Consider the following 21,965-nt stretch of genomic DNA (forward strand, 5'->3'; position numbering starts at 1 on the left):
AAAGTAGGTTTCATAGTTTTTCTTGAACCTGTGGCTAGTGAAAATAATTCGTATAATATGTTATTGTTTCGTGTTTATGTAATTGAAATAATAATGTTTAGCTATTTTAACGGAGTTTATTGTTCTGGTAATTGCCCGTAACCTGTTTGTGATTATAAGAAACATATCTGAGACTAAAACACCTACTAATTATGTTTGAATTCATCGAAGTAACAAATATCTCATTATTACTTACCAGTTACTTATTTCATTGACATTTTTTTGTTGAATCGTAATGAATTTAACTTATTTGATTCGTTATACTTTTAATAAAATTAGGATTAATTTGTTTTAACTCTCTCTCACAGCTCGTTTTTGCTTTTAGTTTGAAAAGTATTTTTAACAGAAAGGTGCTATGCCATTTTGGTAAAAATTTAAATTACTGTTAAATTTCATTTTAAGATGATAATATAATAAAAATAATTGATAGCAATCAACCCTGTAATAAAATACGGTTATAATTTATTTTGCTTCTTTAATTGTTTATTAATTATTGCGTGCTGAGAGCACATTAATTATGAATGAGAAAAACAACATACTTTCCTCGATGATACATATTTCCGGTTATATTTACATATTTCCGGTTTAAGTTAATTTGTCACAAAAGATATTTGTAAACTAATTACCTTAGTACAGGGATTATTTTATTAATTAACTCAGTCAAAACGTGGACTTCGAGAATTGAATTTGTATAAAAATCTGTTTCGTTTAACTTAAAGGATATTCCAACACGGGATTGTAGTCATCTATAAACCAACAGAGACTTACTTTTATGACAATAATATTCTATACAATTTAATTAAATATGTTAATGTGTTATACTTATATTAATAATCACATTATAAATAAAATTACAAGAGGGAAATGTGAACCTGAAAATTTCTTGCCGGAAATTTCCAAAGGCGTATTATTCTTCATGGATAATAAAGTAACGAATAAAAGAATTTTTAAAAAATATATACTCGAATGTTGTAATAGTTTTTTTTTATACATTGGATTTTACGCCGAAATTACAAATACTGTATTGTATAAAGCTCGTTATGAAGAAAGGAGATATGAAGAGGAATTTTTCCATACTATTAGATGGAAGGTCTGCCAGGAACTCAACAGCTGTTGGAAGAAGTCGAACATCTAGAAAATTAAAAAGCTGCTTTAGTAAAAATCTATATGAAATATAAAAAATTAACAACACTATAATAAAAAAAAATTGTGGATATATTACGACATAACGGTTTTAAAAACATGTAAATAGGCAAGATGTTTACCTTAAAAGTGACGAAATATTTCTTTTATATATAATTTTTATATTAACCCCTCATTGTTGACAGGTGTTGGTAAAAATTTATGCTAGTTAATAAAGAAATAAAAAAATCTGTCTATGAGTTTCAATGAATCATGTGTTAGTAAAGTTTATAAAATTATTTACTATTAAAAACAGACAAAAATTTGTTATGTATTAAAAACTTTTCAAAACCTACAATGATATTATATCCGGAACTGACTGAAAATAATAATTTAATTCAATATTTATTAAGCTGTCATACGCACCACCGAAAGCTTTGGGTCCAACATCGAAAATAGGTACATCCGGTGTGTCCGAGAAGGAAAAAACTTCACTGTTTTGAAGTTGCAAATCTTTCAAATTAGGTATGGTGATTGTTGAACTCACGATTGCTACGATAAAAACAATTTACAATTCTAATCAGTACTTTTCTAGTAATGTAACAGCTTCGAAAAAAGTCACAACTACAGGCGATACAACTTGGAATACGTATGTTCGGTTTTATTTAAATAACGTAGAATATTAACTTAGTTTATTCTAAATTTAGTAATGGAATTAATTAATTTGTTACTACTATAAATTTAATTTTAATTGTTTCTTCCTAAAACCGACGACATAATTTTCGGTATAATATTATCGGTATGCAATAATTACGTACTGTAAGATACGTTAAGGAATGTATTCGTAACGAGAGGTTCTCTTCCGACTCTTGCAAATTGGAAGTAATTGTCGTTTGAGCCAAAACTGAGACCCTCAAAATTGACTGAAAGCACCAATTTATCAGTCTTGGGGTTTATGCTAAAAGAAAGCAATATATTATGTAGAAGACAATGATAGGAACGTAATAGATATATATTAATATATAGTTATGATATTACTTACTAAAACTCTACGATTTTTCCATTAAGCCCTCTGTATTCCACTTTTAATGAAGTTAGGGTTACATTAATTCTTGGCAAATAGAGAGTGTATGTGGGATCGTACAACGGGTCTGGGACAGGCCCGTAAGTTATATTACAACGGGAGTGTTCCGCAAAAAATTGCCTTATACAATTTACGTCGTAAATCCTACAAGGTTTTTCGATGTAGCCCTCATCGTCTGAAAATTAAATTTGTTTTTTTTTTTTTTTTCTATAAAAATATATGAAATATGAAATAAATATTATAAGCAAAAGTCATAAGTTTGTAATGTACGTATATAAAAATAAAATTTCTATATCCGTCATTTTATCTCAAACTTAGAATATCATTTTTACTCGAAATTGTTCGGAAACACTGTTGTATTCTAAACTATGTCTGTAAAAGTTTCCTCATAGATTCCTTTTAAAATAAGATTCACTAGAAGCTTAAAATACAATAGTAGAGCAAACACACCAGGTGTGGACACGGTGAAGAAGTCTCTTCTTTTGAGATCTGTAATTAATTAAGTTATTATAATTAAAAAAAAAATCTTATTTGAATTAAATTTATAATATTGGTAACTTACATGGCCAGCTACTGGTATGATATACATTTTCTGGTTTACCTAATATATCTGACGCTGAAATACAACAATTGTAAGTAACAGTACTTATGAACACATTAACTATGCTATAGTTAAATCAATCCTTACCTAATGGTACCTGATCTTTATTGCTCTCCACTCCGGAGGAAAGAAACAAAAAAACCGTACAGGCAAGAAACATTTTTGTACAATACAGTAATTATTGTGCGTGCAAGTATTTTATATTAACTATACTTTGCGTGACATTATAATTGCGATAATTATTGCGATCTATTATTATTTTTTTATTATCGTAGCATCCTTTTTAAGATTTGATACCGTTTTTAACAGCTATTTGTTTTGTTTAGTAATCATAGAGTATACATCAACTTAACGTACCGTCATGATATATTTTTCTACTGTGACATTAAATTACTTTTTATGTTGTCATAATCAGAATAAGAACAGACTCGATTTACACTTTGAAATGTTTTGCATAAATTTTTTTTTTAATACTATTTGCGAACTAACTTGTGATTTATGTCATTAGTTAGACGCCGAGTTATATCATCAATCAATCATCAATACATATTATAAAACGAAGTCCCTCGCCTCAATACATATTATAAAACAAAGTCTGTCTGTTTGCGATTAACGGAAAAACCACTGCAGCGATTATCAAGCAGTTATCACCACTCGATAGCGTGAATCTTGAGGAAGATTTTAGTATATAATTTGTTAAGTTTTTGTATTTACTTGTATCTACATTATCGATATTTGTTGAAGTTGTCGGGAGAATATGAGCCGTCTGAAAGCTTTTAACGAAAACGCTCAAGTCTTTGAGATAAAACAAAATAATATATTGTAAAATTGTATATCTTATAAAAGACCTCTACAGAAGAGTCCGCGGTGGCATATGTCTATATCTTAAAGATAACATACTATATCCATTTTACAACTTTTAAAAATTGGCATTCCTAAAGCGTTTACTGGAAAGCTATTTCCATAAATTTCAAGTCTACATTAGTATCTGTAATTTTATTTTAAATTCATTTAAATCGGCCGTACCATTTAAAAGTTATCATAATATGAGTTTAAGAATTCTCAAATTTAATCAGGTTGTTTTATATTTTTTGTAAAGAGCCCGTGAGAAGCCGGGGCTGGTACCTAGTAATGTCATATGTTCAAAGTTTATTTAATTCTATTGAATAATATAGAGAAAAAGTCTAAATATATAAACATTAATTTGGACTTTAGCGAACAATTCTTTATTTTCTATGTTCGTTAAATTTTACTTAGAATTACTTGAAGTATAAATTTCTTAAAATAAATTGCTCACAAATTTTACTATGGACAATTTTTAAAGTAATCTAACTAACAATTGATAAATACATAGACAAAGACTCAGAAAAGTTTTAGTTTAGCCAGTGTTATAAAAAAAAATAAAAAAATTAACTCTATTAATAATTTATAATAAGTAAAAAATTATGAATCGTGTTTTAAAAATATTAATCAGTATGTGTTTTGTGTCTCAACCAAGAATGTAATACTCTTAAAAAATATTTAATACACTTTTTTCTTTATAATCGGTAGATTTTATACAGCAGACATTTTAAAATATTTTAGTTGCCATATCTTTCTCTAAATAAATTGCACTGCTACAATGGTGGCATAAGGAAATATTGTGCTATTACGAAGATGATAATATATAATAATATAATGTTTAAAATAATCCCGTTAAATGTAGAGTTTTGAATTTAAAAAAAAAACATTAAAAAAATTACAGTGGATGAAAAATTATTGAGGTAGTATTATAATTAAATGATTTTAAGTGATTTAAATTAGTGTTAAATATAATGAATAGATTGTAAGCATTTACAAAATAAATTAAAAAGGCTGGTTTAAAAAAATTTCCTATTTTCATTTGTGCCCAATAGATTTCTTTTAACATTTTCAAGATTTAAGTATTTTCTAGTGAAAAAAAAAATTTCATGCTTCATACCCTCGTGTAAAATTTCAATATTAACGTTCATAACATTGTAATAATTTAGAATTTTATTTCAACGAACTTATAAAATACAAATTCACATATTTTTATTTACGTTAAATAATAATAAAAAAAATCCAATTTAAGACAAAAACTATTTAGTCATATTTATTTACTGTTTTTTGTAATTGGAAATGACATTTATAACTGCAAATAATAAACCTGTTTCCTTAACCAATCCATTTATATTATCAATCAGGAATTATTTAGTTTGAAGATTTCTTCATCTGAAAACATCATCATTGTACATTTGTTTTTTTTATTTATAATAGGTTTGTACAAATAACAGTATGTTGTTGGAATTCACTAGAACTACATATGTTCACTGTTCAAAGTTAAATAAAACAGTGTCTGTATTGTAAATATATTTTCTTTACAACTCGTTTATAGAACCTTTAGGTGGAAATTACATATGTTATTTTGGATAAAGATTGCAGCAGTAAACGGTCCCTCAGTCAACTGTGCCTCCCGTGTTAACTGAGATGCTTTGAGAATTATCGACGCTCTGGCTCCCTGTACCGCTGGATCTGAAATTGATAATTCAATAATTACAATGAATTGTTACTTCTCTGTTGATTATATGGATAAAAAGAAATAAAATCGATTTTTAAATGAAAAAAATAATAAAACATTAATTTGTTACATGAATAAATCGGACCCGGCTGAAATATTTAGAAATAGTCGAATAGCAAACTAAATATAATGTTATTTACTCTAATTTGACTATAATATAGCTTTGTTAACAAAACTTTATAAAAACCATGTAACTATGTTAAACCAGCTATTATAAAAAAAAAAAAAAAATTTTTTACTTCACCAAACTTAACTAAACCTAGGATATTAATTACTTTCTTCTTAAATTCAAAATTCGAGAATTAAATAAAATGATAGTTGATGATAATATAGTATAATGTTTTAATTTAATATAAAAAAAATATGATATAAAACCTACAATTAAAACAACCTTTTTGTAACTTATTCATCAGCGAAAATTTATAGGCAATAACTTTGAATTTCCCATAAGTTATAATACAATAGAGAATTACTTTTAAAATTTAATTATTAACGTTTAATTCTATAAACGTAATTTGTTATACCATACCTGGATAATTGAAAGCATTTGGTCCTATACTGAAAGAAGGCGCGGCGTCGTTAGTAAAAGTGTTGGTTTTACTTCTTGCAAATTGGAGGTTTCGTATTTTTGGTATTATAGTGGTAGTGATGAAGGATTCTGAAATCAATTGTTTAGGTGACATTTCAATTTATTGTAATGCTTACTAATTAAACTTTAAATTATAAGCAAAAGAGATCAGTAGCAGTTGTATTTCAAAAATAATTTATACGAGTCAATATAACTTACGGTAGTTTTGGTAAAGGTAGTCGAATGTAGTAATCGGTTCTTTGGCGCGTCGGAAAAACCTAAAGAAGACATCTTTCGAATAAAAGGTCACATTCCGGAACTCAACAGCTATCACCAATCTATCTGTGTCTCTATTGATGCTAAAAAAACATCAAATAATGTTACCCACTATCATTATTAATTTCAAAAAAACATTCATTATCGTAACAGTTGTTTCCGTAAAAGTAACGAACGAAAATATGAAGTTTTTGCTGTACTTACTAGAATTCAACTATCCTTCCGTTGAGGCCTGAGTAGAGGACGTCAAAGGCTGAGAATGTGGCATTAATAACTGGAAATTGCAGTGTACTCTGGGCTCTATAGTACGGATCTGGAACGGGTCCTAAAACTTCTTGACATTTGCTGTTCTTTTTGAAGTAACGTCTGATACAGTAAATATCGAATGATTGACACGGCCTCTCTATGTTAGTTTCATCACCTAAGGAGTAATGGTAATAATAAAAATATGTACGAAATTAAGTATAAAGCAGTCTTCGTATCTGAAAACTTTAAAAAAATATGATTTTTAAATCAACTGAATATTATTGAAACTCAAGCAATTTAGGAATATTTTTTTTATATAACATTGAATATATATAAAATTGTTTCATAATAAAAAAGCTATGCATACTAAAGAAGAAGAGTTTGAATAAGTACATTTTAGTTAAAATTATAATTTTATTGTTAAAACCATACCTAATATTACACTCGATATCGGTAATGGTCCTTGGGTGAGATCTGAAAATAAAATTTATGTTTCAATATTAACAAAACAATATTAGTAGTTTCTTGTCCCAAATTATGATTTGGTCTTTTTCTTATTTCATAGTATTAAAAACATATTTTTATTAATTAACTGAAATTTTAATAGTCATACTTTAAAAGTTTGTGTTCAAATTTGAAATAAATTTGAGTAAGCTATTTAAATAGGACTACTTTTTATTCTTCATAAACTGAACTTAGCACAAAAAATAATATAATTGTTAATAACTTACTGAGAGGGACTATATTTGTTAAACTTCCAAGTGAGTTCTGTGGTCCGCCTAAAACTAAACAAAATAGTGTACTTTTTATTTCCAATATTCTGGTATTAATTTTATTTCATTTTTGTTTTCTAAAGGTTTCTAAACTTACGCTGTGAGCCAGTATTGGGCAAATTACCAATTCCGCCCTGTCCTACGCCGGGAACTAAACAACACAACATGAATTTCATTTTCAATGTATTCGTATTAATACAAATTTTATAATTGTTAACTAATTGCATATACTTACGCTGTGAGCCAGTATTGGCCAAATTACCAATTCCGCCCTGTCCTACGCCGGGAACTAAACAACACAACATGAATTTCATTTTCAATGTATTCGTATTAATACAAATTTTATAATTGTTTACTAATTGCATATACTTACGCTGTGAGCCAGTATTGGCCAAATTACCAATTCCGCCCTGTCCTACGCCGGGAACTAAACAAAACAACATGAATTTCATTTTCAATGTATTCCTATTAATACAAATTTTATACTTGTTAACTAATTCCATAAACTTACGCTGTGAGACAGTATTCCGCAAATTACCAATTCCGCCCTGTCCTACGCCGGGAACTAAACAACACAACATGAATTTCATTTTCAATGTATTCGTATTAATACAAATTTTATAATTGTTAACTAATTGCATATACTTACGCTGTGAGCCAGTATTGGCCAAATTACCAATTCCGCCCTGTCCTACGCCGGGAACTAAACAACACAACATGAATTTCATTTTCAATGTATTCGTATTAATACAAATTTTATAATTGTTTACTAATTGCATATACTTACGCTGTGAGCCAGTATTGGCCAAATTACCAATTCCGCCCTGTCCTACGCCGGGAACTAAACAAAACAACATGAATTTCATTTTCAATGTATTCCTATTAATACAAATTTTATACTTGTTAACTAATTCCATAAACTTACGCTGTGAGACAGTATTCCGCAAATTACCAATTCCGCCCTGTCCTACGCCGGGAACTAAACAAGACAACATGATTTTTATTTTCAATGTATTCGTATTAATACAAATTTTATACTTGTTAACTAATTCCATAAACTTACGCTGTGAGACAGTATTCCGCAAATTACCAATTCCGCCCTGTCCTACGCCGGGAACTAAACAAGACAACATGAATTTTATTTTCAATGTATTCGTATTAATACAAATTTTATACTTGTTTACTAATTGCATATACTTACGCTGTGAGCCGGTATTGGCCAAATTACCAATTCCGCCCTGTCCTCCGCCGGGAACTAAACAAGACAACATGAATTTCATTTTCAATGTATTCGTATTAAGACATATTTTATACTTGTTAACTAATTCCATAAACTTACGCTGTGAGACAGTATTCCGCAAATTACCAATTCCGCCCTGTCCTACGCCGGGAACTAAACAAGACAACATGAATTTTATTTTCAATGTATTCGTATTAATACAAATTTTATACTTGTTTACTAATTGCATATACTTACGCTGTGAGCCGGTATTGGCCAAATTACCAATTCCGCCCTGTCCTACGCCGGGAACTAAATAAGACAACATGAATTTCTTTTTCAATGTATTCGTATTAATACAAATTTTATACTTGTTAACTAATTGCATATACTTACGCTGTGAGCCGGTATTGGCCAAATTACCAATTCCGCCCTGTCCTCCGCCGGGAACTAAACAAGACAGACAGACAGACAAGACAACATGAATTTTATTTTCAATGTATTCGTATTAATACAAATTTTATACTTGTTTACTAATTGCATATACTTACGCTGTGAGACAGTATTCTGCAAATTACCAATTCCTCCCTGTCCTACGCCGGGAACTAAACAAGACAACATGAATTTTATTTTCAATGTATTCGTATTAATACAAATTTTATACTTGTTTACTAATTGCATATACTTACGCTGTGAGCAGGTATTGGCCAAATTACCAATTCCGCCCTGTCCTCCGCCGGGAACTAAACAAGACAACATGAATTTCATTTTCAATGTATTCGTATTAATACATATTTTATACTTGTTTACTAATTGCATATACTTACGCTGTGAGCCGGTATTGGCCAAATTATCAATTCCGCCCTGTCCTCCGCCGGGAACTAAACAAGACAACATGAATTTCATTTTCAATGTATTCGTATTAAGACATATTTTATACTTGTTTACTAATTGCATATACATACGCTGTGAGCCAGTATTGGCCAAATTACCAATTCCGCCCTGTCCCGCAAGGGGAACTAAAAACAGAAATAGATTTTATTAGCAATGTATAAAATATATTTTATTTTATGAAGTTTTTATTTTTCAAAAAAACGTAAATTTACGTTGTGGTATTGAGTTTGGTGTATTTCCTTCACCGCCCTACCTACTATCTGCATTTGAAAATTATGTCTTTTGTATAATGAGAGGGTTAATCGTGACTGAATAATTTCTCATAAAAATATTGTCCAAAAATAATTACTTAACACCATTTCCTTAGGTTGTTTAACAGATCTTTTTATAATATAAAAATAGGTATTTTAAACTTACTGTTATCAAGATTCCCGGTTGGTCCAGGTCCGATGTCTGCTCGAACAAATTTATATAGAAAGAGAATTATTTATTTTAATATTAACATTACTTATATTAATAATATTAACCAAATGAAAAAAAATAACGAGGAAGGACCAGAAAACCTTTTACATTGATATATACGAGAAAATATGAGTTTATTAATTATAATTAATTATTATGATTTAATTTACTAAATATGTGATTGTTAACTTATTTTATCATGTATTTTGTCAGTAAAACAACTGCAGCCGTTAGTTAAGGTGCAAACGAAATTAAAAGTTATTGATCTTGAACGCAGTTATAAGATAACATCAATCAGTTCATTCTTTGGTATAACATGTCTTTCATTCACTTACTTGTTATCGGTTCAATTCCTAAAGCACCAGCTGGTCCACCTATCAAGAGAAATAGTCTATTTAATTTGGCCAAGGAACAAAACAAATATATAATTTAAATGGCTATTGTATTTTGAAAATATTTTATTTCATGACATGTAACATCAAACAGAATTATCTTTATAAAAAACTAGTTCGTTTTTAATTAATTATATTTAAGCGAGTAATTGTTCATTTGTGTGTGTGTTTTCTTAATAAATTGTGAAAATTACTTACTATTTTGACCTAAGTTTCCTATGTTATTAAGTGCCCCGGTAGAATTGGGGAGATCGGAAACTAATTTGAAGAAAAAAAAATTATGTAAAATACAAAGAAATTACCAAAGTAATAAAGTATATTTATATATATTTAATTACCATTAGGTATTTCGAAATTATCAGCGCATTTTACAAGTTGAGTCACAAAGGATAACAGTACTATTGAGTACATTTTTACACTTAACAGTAATGATTACAATAAAACTGTATTCATGTAAGATTTATACTCTTCGTCGCGTGATCGGTTTTTAGACCAGTGTTGTACCGTTTACCGGTAATTATTCATTATAATTGTTTATACAGAGTGTTGTTTTATTTTGAAAATTTGAAGACAAATACGTCATTATATCTGTATATTTCAATTTGCTGGGTGTTATTTTTGTTTAAGTTCACACCCACGATTTATTACTTCTGGCCTTAAAAATTTGGTTCATACAGAAATTAATATTGTTGACTTAAATAAAATATATACAAAAGAGTCATGTATAATATTATATATATATCTGTGATTAATTAATAATATTTTTTTAGTGACCTTTTCCCTAGGGACCTAAACGGAGTCTATTAAATTCCATATGTTGTTCTGATCTATAAGCTAAATAACTGAAAAATTTTATCAAAATCAATGCAGCAGTTTTATTGTGAAGGAATAAAAATTATCATAAAACTTTCATATTTGTAATATTAGTAGGATTCATGTAACTTTAAATTAATTTAAGTTTAAATTTGAACATATTTTTCTTCAAACTAATATGTTGATTTTATTTTAGCACCTTGTTTTTATAGCTACCATATAAGGAGCAAAAATAATTATCCTGTTGTCTGCGTCACATCAGGCGACAAAAATGTTAGTCTTAATAATGTGATGTAGACATTATCATTTATCATATGTTTTAAAAATCTTTATTCGCCTAGTGCATGTCAGATGGGAAAAACACAACAAATATTCTTATTTTTGTTGCCCACTAGCTTACTTTTCATTGGAATCGTAGGTACAGTCCAAAACCTTTAACAGTGACGAATTGGAGGCCCGAGGCCAAAATAAGGTTTTTATTCGGAATTTCCAAAAATACAATAATTACGAAACCGTATCTTTGAATTTAAATAACTTGGTCCTATAAAAACTATCAGAAGTAAACTCTCTTTTTTCCACTCCAATCCACTCCGATCTCCGTGCATCCATCCCATTAATTTTCCTTTCGAAATCACACCTTCATTAGTGATCATTAGCTCGTTTATGGTAATACAATATTGATTTTTAATTAATTTTAATCTTCAAAATTACTCGCATTGCTAATGTAATGATTTGATGTAAGACAGTTATATACAATTCTTTTTATTTAACGCTTTTGTTTATATTCTTATTACTAATATGAAATTGTTAATTAAATTTTAATTAAACGTTTAACAGTTACATCGAGGACAATTATGAACAAAATCTAATTTGAGTAATATTCTTTAAGTAATAACTTTATAAATCATGATAAATAGCCATATAAGGATTATTTATTAAAAAGAGAAAGGAAATATGAAAAAGGAATATATTGTTCTAAATTTAAAATACTCTATATATGTTATAGAAAAGGGTCACTACACTGCTTAAGCGATAAGGTTAAACTGCTGCACAACACTCATCATTGAGAAGTCCTGGTGATATGTACAGTAATCCCCCCTATAACACGGTACTCTAATAACGCGTTTTCATATAACGCGATTTCATGTCCCTCGTATAACACGTGTTTTCCCCCATATAACACGGGGATTCCCCACGTGATTTTCCTCATTTAACTCGGGGATTCCAAGACGAACAAGAAAATATGCTCTTAAGTAAAGAATATAATAAAAATTCGAAAGGTGAAACCTTTGAAGATTCCGTTAAAAAAAGATGTCGGTGGAACGTTATTTCAGATAGCTCCGACAGCGAATAAATATGTAATAAAACTGTTTTTGGAACTATTTGATTTATTTGAAATTACCTGTTTTTTAGTTACATATGTATAAGTTTTTTATTGAAAATGTTCTTGGTTTGATTTTAATAAAACGCATATATTTCGTTCATAACATAGTTTTTCCTTAATATTCGATTTAAACCCTCTTTAACAAGAAAAGTTAAATGTGAATCATTTGTATATAACGCGTTATACGAGGTCATACGTGCGCGTTTTACGAGAATTTTCGTACAACGCGTTTTCCTATAACGCGGAACAAATATACCGTGTAATAGGGGGGATTACTGTATATATATATATTTATTTAATTATAAATAATAGTAAACATTTATTATTATTAACTTTAATAACAATTCTATAAAGAAGAAAATCTTGTATAAAGAGTTCATGTCCTTCTTGTATCAAGATAGTTGGTATGAAAATTAAACATAATCGAATAAAATTTTTGTTATTTATTTTTATAAATATTAAAATACGTCTGAGCCAAAATCACAAGTACTGTATCGAGTGACGCTCGATATCAAGAATATTGATTCAAAAAGGAATTCTTCTAGAATATTTGATTGAGGATCTCTTAAAAATTGTACAGCTGCTGGAAACAACCGAGGGTCTGAAAAAGAAATTATAAAACAAATATAATTTAAAAAAAAGGGTATTAAATATCAACCGTCAATTACATTCCATGTAAGAAAAAAAAATCTCCGCTTTTAACACGTGCAATGTGCGTAATTATTTTTATAACTTTGATATTATTTTACATATATGTTGAATGATTAACTGGCAGGAAACCTTATATATAAAGAAAAATAATAATTTAAATTACAACTACTAATTCATTTGTGATATTAATTTACCACCGAACACTTTACAAGATGTGTGTTGGAGTGGGCGAAGACTTCACTGTCTTTTTGTTGAAGATTCTTCGAATTGGGTATTGTGATAGTTGAGCCAACAGATTCTATAAAAAGAGAAAATGTATTCCAATAACCTAGTTTCTGTAAATAAATAACCCAATAGTAATAATAAATTAATTTTAACATTACCGAGAAGGAATACGAAACATCACTACACACTACACTTACAATTTCCCTTTAATAATTGTACAAGAACCTCAAGACACTCAAAACTTTATTTTATTTCAAAGACTTATATATTTTCGTATAGTTTTTAATTCAGATTATAAATTGCTTAGGTTATTAGTTACGTTGAATGAGCCATTGGTAACGAGAGGTTATTTGCCTTTGGAATTTAAAATAATTGTCATTTCCATTAAAACGTAACCCTTCAAAGTCAACTGCCGGCACTAACCTATCAGTTTTGGTATTTACGCGAAAATAAGAGAGGCACTGATCTTATTAGAAATAACAAAATAAGTGATTTTTTAGCTAAAAAGATAAGTTTTAAAAATTACTCACTAAAATTCAAAGATCTTTCCGCTTAGACCATTGTATTCGACTTTAAGTGCTGTCACTGTCACATTAATTCTAGGCGGATGTAAAGAAAAATCAGGCCTGTACAAAGGGTCCGGGACTGTCCCGTAAGTTATGTTACGAAGGGAGTGTTCCGCAAAAAAAATTTCTTATACAATTTACGTCGTAAATCCTACAAGGTCTTTCGATGTAGTTCTCGTCGTCTGAAAATTAAAACCGTTCCTTTTTGTATTTAAATATAAATTTAGACGAAAAATTCAGAAACTTCTTACAATCAATAGCGTTATAATTCTTTACAATCATCGTTTGTCTCAATGTCCTGGAACTTAATTCTATTGAGAGACCATATCTTATAAGGCTTTCTCATTAGACTTCTAGTAAAATTAAAGCAAGATAGTATATACTTATGTACGTCTGGTCACTCCAAAGCCTCCTCTCGATTTTAAAACTTTAATCTAATGGCCTAATATTATAAGTTGAAAATCTTGTACACTTACAGAAAATTTTATGGCATAGTTATCGTAGCAGAAAGTTTATATCCGAAGCTGAAAAAAATATAATATCACTTTATTGTTACATATATAATTTTATATATATTACGTTAGTCGTAGAATAATGATTGCCTAGTTGTAATTGATTTGTTATGCTCTCGACTTCAGATGTTAAAAACACATAAACTAACAACAGGACAATCATATCAAAAGAATAAAGAAGACATACATTACATTGTATGTATTGTGAAATATATTAAATTTAGAATTCGTTGAATATAAATTTTTGGAACAGAATCCTAATGCTATGGTTTTATTAGTCATTCTTTTATTATTTAAGTGTAGGTACTTCTACAAATTATACATATTAGTTTGTATTAGACGAGACGAAACCTCTTAGAATTCAATGGATTCACCGTGCGGGTGCCGGGTTCATCGCGTTGCAGGGAGAGGAGCTTCAACAGTGCCTGGGACTTGCGACCCAGGTGTAGGTTTAAGGGGCCCCTAACTAATGCGCGTTAAACGCTCACTTCCACTGTCCAAGCTCCTCCCCCTACCTAACCATATTTGAAAAGAATCTACTAGGGCTGCCTTCGAAGTAGGTTCCAAGAATGAATTGATGTAAGTTCTGGACAGGCCCAAGTCTTTTAGTAGGTTGTAGAGAGATTTAGCCGTTATACCTCTCGCTCCCACTTCTATCGCGTATAAATCCCCGACGAACCTATTTCGACTGAATTCGTTTGTGAGCTCGTAACATTTGTTGACCTTGATGGTATGGTCTTTAGGGATGTTGGTTTCCCAAGGAACCGTAAGCTCTGTCATTACAACGCGCTTTAAAATTCGCGAATACATAAATATGTCTGGTCTGGAGGCCGACGCACAAATATCCTCGAGGATTTTGTATTGTTTTTTCATACGTATTATATGTTTCTTCGTAATAATCAACTTCAATGAGTTAAATTGTCTCATAACAATATATAGATATATGCTATAACAATCTTAAGTATAGCATTATATAGGATCAAATGTACGATATAGAGATTGAATTTAATATTTCAATATAGTTTGAAAAGACTTTGACGTTGGTTCACATTGCATTGAACACTACCATAAAAAAAAAAATCTCAAACAGCTAAATAACACTTTTTTTGTAAAATCACAGCGCTGTTGGCTTAGTAACAGTTGATAAATAATTATCAATATTGTATGCTGTTAGTGAGAATTGGAAATAGTTACATACGTTATTGCAAATTTTATAGGAATTTAAATATTTTTTTTTATTATTCAGAGTTTTATTATCACTGCTTGCAAGTCAACACCTGGTCAAGTCAGTCAACACCTGGTTTGCACTACGATGATTAATATCATCGCAACACAAAATATTTCAGCCTTAAGAGAATTTTTATAAAGAAATATTAAACTTAGTTTATTAATAAAACTACTTAGTGCAAAGTTTAAAAAAAAAAATTCAAAAGTTATTTTAAAATTCTTTATTTCCGTAACTTCGTTTTTTTATTAATTAATTTTTTTTTCTTGTATATGGTCAAAAATTATTTATTTTCCTATTTCCCTTTCAGTGTTATAATTTAATAGAAATGATAATGTGTTATCACAGGTAACTAGACACCATTAGACATTAATCAATGCATAACTCACAATTTTATCATTCATGTGGCAACGGAGGATGTCCTTAATGAACTATGCCTGTGCTAATGGTGATGATCGGAGCAAAAGCTCTGCTTTGGTTTTTGGCATCGGTGTAGCTTAAAAACGAATACAATAAAATTAAAACAACATTAACAGTAAAATATGGAAAAAGCGGGTAGTCTATAAAATAAACAAGTTTTTTCTGCTTAGAAATTTCAAGACAATAATATTTGTTTTTTATAATGTATTTTTGGAGAATGCCATATTCGTAATTTAGTGAGTTCACTCAGTGAGTTTATGAAAGAAACTTAACGATTTTCAGACAATAGACCCCTTTCCACTAAGAGAGAGAGATCCATTTAAATCTAGATTAATTTAATAACGAGATATATTAAGTTTTATTTTGCCTAGTCTCAAATTCAAATTTGTCTTTCGAATTCGCCAACGTAAATAATTTACATGCGCGTACCACAGGTTTATCAAAAACATACAAAAAACAATTGGAATTAACACGTAAACTGTCATTAACATAAATATTAATATTCATTGCCTTTAATTTATGTTGCAAATATATTTCTAGCGTACATATTTTTGGCCATCGAAAACTTTGCTTAATTTGGTTTCAAATAACAAGTCATAAACCTAGTTAGATTTCTGAACATACTGGCTTTTATTATTATGTCATTATTTCGTAGCCAACTTTATATGTCTTATATTTTCAAAATTTCAACGTCCAGTTTTGAGCTGTGTTCCTAACTGATCCATTATAGTATCTGAAGGAACATAAATCGTTGTAAATATGGGAAAAAAATCTATTTTATTAAAAAAAAAAAATATCTATATCAAACACCTCGTCTGCCCGTGATCACGGTTGCTGCAAAGTAACCGAAACGTCCGGATTATGTAGTTTTTAAATAATAAAATCCGCGTAGTAAATCCGAATAATACTAGTTTCATTTAAATGAATAAAACTCGCGAAAATCTTAGATCTCATAATATCTATATAATTTTTAAGAATATTTATGTCCAGTTCATAAAAATACATTAAAGTTATAGTTTGTAATTAGTTATTAATTGAAGTGTTAGTTTAACATTTGTAATTCATGAGCTTCATAGTTGCTTGTGTTGGATTTTTAAGCCCTGCTTGTTCCTCTAAGACTTAAACAGTATTTATTTAAAAACAATGAAAGCGGTGCTATTTGAAATGGTTTTGCAATATTTTTTTAACAATTTTCTCTTAAAATTTATTTCCATATTTGATGTCAACTTTTTTTTTATGATTTTATTAGTAAAGCACGAAACTTTACTGGATGTTTTCGAAACAGTTCTTGGTGTATTTGAAAATAATATTTAAAATGAAAAAGAAATGTTTATAATAAGTAATGGTGGGCCGAATTTACAAGCATATTGGACGACTCCGTGAAAGTTGCCAACATTGAGTCGAGGTTTCCAAAATTCAAGCCTCTTTGTAATTAACGTCTGAGAGACCATGGCTGATAATGATGATGAAGGTGATGGTGAAGAAAAAATATTATTATCACAGTTTTGTTCACCTGTTACAGATAAAATCTTATTTAGTAAACGAAAATTAATTTGTATTAATTTACCCAACTAACCAGTTATAAACGCGTCAGATAAACGGTAGTAATGAAATTTTTTATAACTATGATCACATTAAAACAGTATACATATAAGATTTATTCTATTCATAGCGTGATCAGTTTTTAGATCAAAGTACATCGTTTTTCCGGTTATTATTAACCTTTAATAGTATACAGTGTTGTTTCGTATCAAACATATATCTGAGTAATTTAGAAAACTGCGGAGCCGTTTTGGTGAAATCGCTTAGTATTTGATAGCACAATAGATATTTATAGGCTTTTTACTATCTCGTTACGTCCAAAATCAACGAAATGTAATGAAAGAAAAGTTATTACACCAATTGTTTTACTTGTGGCCTTATTGATTAACCAGTCTATACTGTCCTGCTGTATAAAATTTTACTGTCATGATAGATTTCAACCTGAATAACAGAATCGAGATTGTAGCCCTTGAAAAAATTTATTATTGATATAAAAAAGGTAGGCTTATATTTTTGTTTTTGCAAAACTTAAAAGAAATATTTTAATAATTTTTATATTAAATGAAAAAAAAATTAATAAAATTTTTTAGTGACCTTTTATCTTACCTGTGCACCGCAACGTGGACTGTTGTTAAATAAACAATAATATGTGAAACTATGTGTGTATTTTTTTAATTATTTAGACTAATAAAAATGCGTTTAATGATTAATAAGTATAATTATTATGTATTTCCAACAAGCATATTTTATCTACAGTTATCTTTTGGTAACAAAATTTCTATGTAGATGATTCAAGGATACGGTTTACAAATGAGTAGACATATATGTATATATGTAAATATATATTTTTTATAAATATATTTTCTTTGAATTTGTTAAGAGAGAAACGACCCCGAAAACCACCACATTTTCTGAGATATCATATATTATGTAACCCGACAAACAATATACGACATTGACATTGACATACTTTAAATACTATTACACCTATTTGAATTGGTAACCTTATCTCATCAGTAACCTTCTATACTTTCGTCCTTATAACGTTGTATCAATAATTGAAAGTACTGTTCAAGTTGTGATAGTCAAAACTTTGGATGTATTATAATGAACAATAAGCTAATAACTGGAACACCCTGTATAACAAACGCTGAATAATGTAAGCGTTCGAACTCAATTTGACAAGAGAATAACTTATGTTTCATGTCTCAGACGAGTTAGGGTTGTGTATATCGTGTTGAAGCGATTAAATAGAATAACTTAGTAATTGCATATACTTAATTAATAATTGTATTATAAGAATAACGTATACTTTAATTCAAATTGTTGAATGCTTTGTTTAAGACGTTTGTAAAGTATTCGTAGTATTCGTATGAAAATCAAAGACGAGTTTTAAATATGTGAAAGAGGTTCCACACAAAATTTTAATTTTCAGATATTAAATTTTTCATAATTGACAACGAAATTTTCTATAAATTTGGCATCGAATTTCAAAACTGTTATAGTATTGTATTATGTATAAATATTAACTATAAATTCCCTGGAGGACTTTTTACGATTTTAAAATCATACAAATAATATTTTTTTTATACTTATACCAAATAATATATTTATATTGCTGACAACAAAGTAATTGAAAATTTTAAACCTGTCTGTTTACTTTGGCGAGTCAAATTCGCAATGAGGATTAAGAGAGCAATAAAAATTTATAATAATTTTTTCAAGCCAATGTTATTTTAACTAACCTGCACAATAAGGAAGAAATATATGATACGTAAATAGATTTGTACCATACAAGTTACATAACAACATATATATATATATATATATATATATATATATATAATCACATTTTGATTAAATCGTAAATATAAATGTTTTCAACCAGAATCGTAAAGTTGAAAACAAGAATAGCAAACAACCTTTGCAAGGGGGTAGTGGATTAGCATATTTGAAACCACCTGCTGAAACTTGGGATTTCCCGGGAGGTGTTAATTTCAGAGTTTCGGCATTCTGATTACCTGAGTGATATTTAATTAAACCGGATTACCGAATCGGGTTATAAGTTTGGGATTTTTGTTTGATAATATCATAATCACTTTAATCGGATTATCTATTTGACTAATGTATAATTATAGAAGCAAATTTTAGTCTTATAATATATCCAGATACTACATACGGTATTGATGTAAGCTTATATAATGGTAAGGTTCGGCGAGGTTATTGATAATAAGCAAAGTTTGAGTACACCATAACCAACAAGAGGTGTGTAATAAAAAATGATGTATACCGTAATGCAAAAAGTTGACGTGTGAAAGTTCGAGATAATGTTTCAATAGATGAGTCGTTATATTAAACCGCGGGTAGCCCGCACTCAATTTCGTGAAAAAACTCATAACTGTGTTTCAAAAAAGAATGGATGTGGTATCATTATTTTTTTTTGTGTATTAATAATATTCTGAGTTATTTTATTACATTTTCGATTAATTGGCTCATGATTTCGTAATAGGTCTAACAAAATAAATTGCGTAATTATATATCGGATATTACTGAGTATATTTCATATTTATGTACAAAGTTTAGCATTTTAAGTATTTTATTCTTAAATCGAAGCACTATGTACTGCTTAGAGAGACTTTAAAATAAAATTTTATTATCAACTCTCATGTATGAAGATGCAACTTTTTTTTAAATAGGAAAAAAACGTAATTTTAATAGTGTTCCACGAAATAATTACACATTTGAAAAAAAAAAAACTTTCTTTATATAAATAAAACCTACTACATATAATAAAACTTTTCAATTAATACGTAATTCTATTTGTTTAACAAATATTTATTTTTAATACGTTATAACAAGCTATAAGTCCTATAAAATTAAGAATTACAAGCCAAATATACTCAAATCAGTATACCACATCCATAAAAAGTAGCTCGGTGTTAAGACAGGAGAAACTTTTTGACGCAGCCATGGTAAAGAGGCTCTTTGTATAAAATTGCTCTTTTTACAAAAGTTATAGCTTCTGGATTAAATTCTCTTTTATAACACCACTTCATTCAAACTTTATTCAAACTTACTTCGGTTATTTGATGTTTGCGACATGTTTTTCTGTAACGAAATTTAAATTATTAAACAAATATAATAATAAGTTATGATTAACTGAAAGGTAAAGCGAGTTTTATCTGAAGGGCGGGGTTCATATTAAATTTTATTTAATATACATTAAATAAAAAGTAACATTCGCGAAGCTGCAGAGGTTTAATGTCCAAAGAAAATTATTTACTGGAAAACATTATGTTACGGAAAAATTAAAAACCGTCGTTTTGTTTACGACCGGAGGTTTATTGAGTCTTAAAAAAACAATAAAAATTAATGTGACCAACCCTTCCGACATACGTTTAAATTAACAGTTGTAGACGTTTAGAGCGTTTTATTTAACATTAAAGTTTTATGAATATAGTTAAATTGTGTAAATTTTCTTTGAAAAGAAGTCGGTACGGAAATTTTTTAAGCATCTCCTGTAGGTGGTTCATGATTTTATCACACGTTTTGTATTATTACAAGTGTTTAAAATTTTATTATTTTTATTTTCTCAACTCTGCATAAGATTTGTTGCAACGTTTTACTGGCTTTAAATACTTTACAAGACAATATTGAAGACAGAAAAATATAAACGCTTATCTATATATTTTTTTATCCTAATAATAACTGCTTTTTATATATTTTCTTCTATAAGGCATTATGTGAAAAGTACATAGTAAGCAACTCAACTTTCTATTAAAAATATTCAAAAAAACTCACTTCGCTATTCAAAATATATATATATTAAAGTAACGAAAAATCAAAATAGCATTATGGTTTTATTTTTAAAAGCATAATCTTATGTATGTTTGTCGGTTGGTTAAAAAAAAAAGGTTAGGCAAATTAATGACAGCTAAATGAAACAGCAACTCGGTTTAAGGCATTAATTAGACAAAGTAATTAATTCTTATTAACTCTGACAAAACAGTTAACGAGGCGGCATGACTTGTATGTTTGTTTGTTGATTTCGATATTATAAAACGGATTGGTGTACGTTTTAAACGCTAAAATGAATTTTAATAAATAAAACGTGTGTTAAGATAATTTACTTCAAAACATTTTCACTTTTTGATTTCTTGACACATTAAAGTTAAAGGTCAATTTTTAAATTGACTCAATTATTCGTAACTTAATCTTTAATGCAAGTACTATCATTTTACCACGGGATTGCTTTAACAGAACTAGACGATATTTCTACTTATATACTCTCAAACTTTCGCATATAGTATAAATATGTAAAATTTTGTCTGGATGCTCAACAAAGTTAGCTTTAAAGTACACAAAGTATCAAG

General features: G+C 28.7%; 3 protein-coding genes across 4 annotated transcripts in view; 1 reads left to right on the forward strand and 2 right to left on the reverse strand.

The window, feature by feature from the left end:
- The window catches only part of LOC116774340 (carbonic anhydrase-related protein 10), a 45,587-nt gene that overhangs the window by 3,895 nt on the left and 19,727 nt on the right, over positions 1–21,965 (forward strand). The window lies entirely within an intron of this gene.
- On the reverse strand, positions 748–3,006 carry LOC133319708 (fibrohexamerin-like). The gene is made up of 5 exons (XM_061524961.1): positions 2,934–3,006; positions 2,204–2,420; positions 1,980–2,119; positions 1,588–1,713; positions 748–785 (listed from the first exon to the last, which is right to left on the reverse strand). Exons 1-5 carry the CDS (start codon positions 3,004–3,006, stop codon positions 748–750), a joined length of 594 nt encoding a protein of 197 aa, XP_061380945.1.
- Positions 5,236–8,567, reverse strand: LOC133319709 (uncharacterized). The gene is made up of 10 exons (XM_061524962.1): positions 8,489–8,567; positions 8,075–8,128; positions 7,937–7,990; positions 7,661–7,714; positions 7,523–7,576; positions 7,385–7,438; positions 6,473–6,689; positions 6,212–6,351; positions 5,954–6,082; positions 5,236–5,378 (listed from the first exon to the last, which is right to left on the reverse strand). The coding sequence occupies exons 1-10, from the start codon at positions 8,565–8,567 to the stop codon at positions 5,236–5,238; spliced, it is 978 nt and encodes a 325-aa protein (XP_061380946.1).

The sequence above is a fragment of the Danaus plexippus genome, chromosome 26 (assembly GCF_018135715.1).
Source record: "Danaus plexippus chromosome 26, MEX_DaPlex, whole genome shotgun sequence".
Classification (NCBI taxonomy): domain Eukaryota; kingdom Metazoa; phylum Arthropoda; class Insecta; order Lepidoptera; family Nymphalidae; genus Danaus; species Danaus plexippus.

Coding starts and splice junctions, on each gene's coding strand:
- LOC133319709 (XM_061524962.1), bottom strand. CDS start 8,567: ATGAAATTCATGTTGTCTTGTTTAGTTCCCGGCGGAGGACAGGGCGGA. Junction 6,083..6,211: donor CTACCTTTACCAAAACTACC/GTAAGTTATATT, acceptor AATTGATTTCAG/AATCCTTCATCACTACCACT. Junction 5,379..5,953: donor AAATGCTTTCAATTATCCAG/GTATGGTATAAC, acceptor TATCAATTTCAG/ATCCAGCGGTACAGGGAGCC.
- LOC133319708 (XM_061524961.1), bottom strand. CDS start 3,006: ATGTTTCTTGCCTGTACGGTTTTTTTGTTTCTTTCCTCCGGAGTGGAG. Junction 2,120..2,203: donor GGAAAAATCGTAGAGTTTTA/GTAAGTAATATC, acceptor GCTTTCTTTTAG/CATAAACCCCAAGACTGATA. Junction 786..1,587: donor TGGACCCAAAGCTTTCGGTG/GTGCGTATGACA, acceptor GTTGGTTTATAG/ATGACTACAATCCCGTGTTG.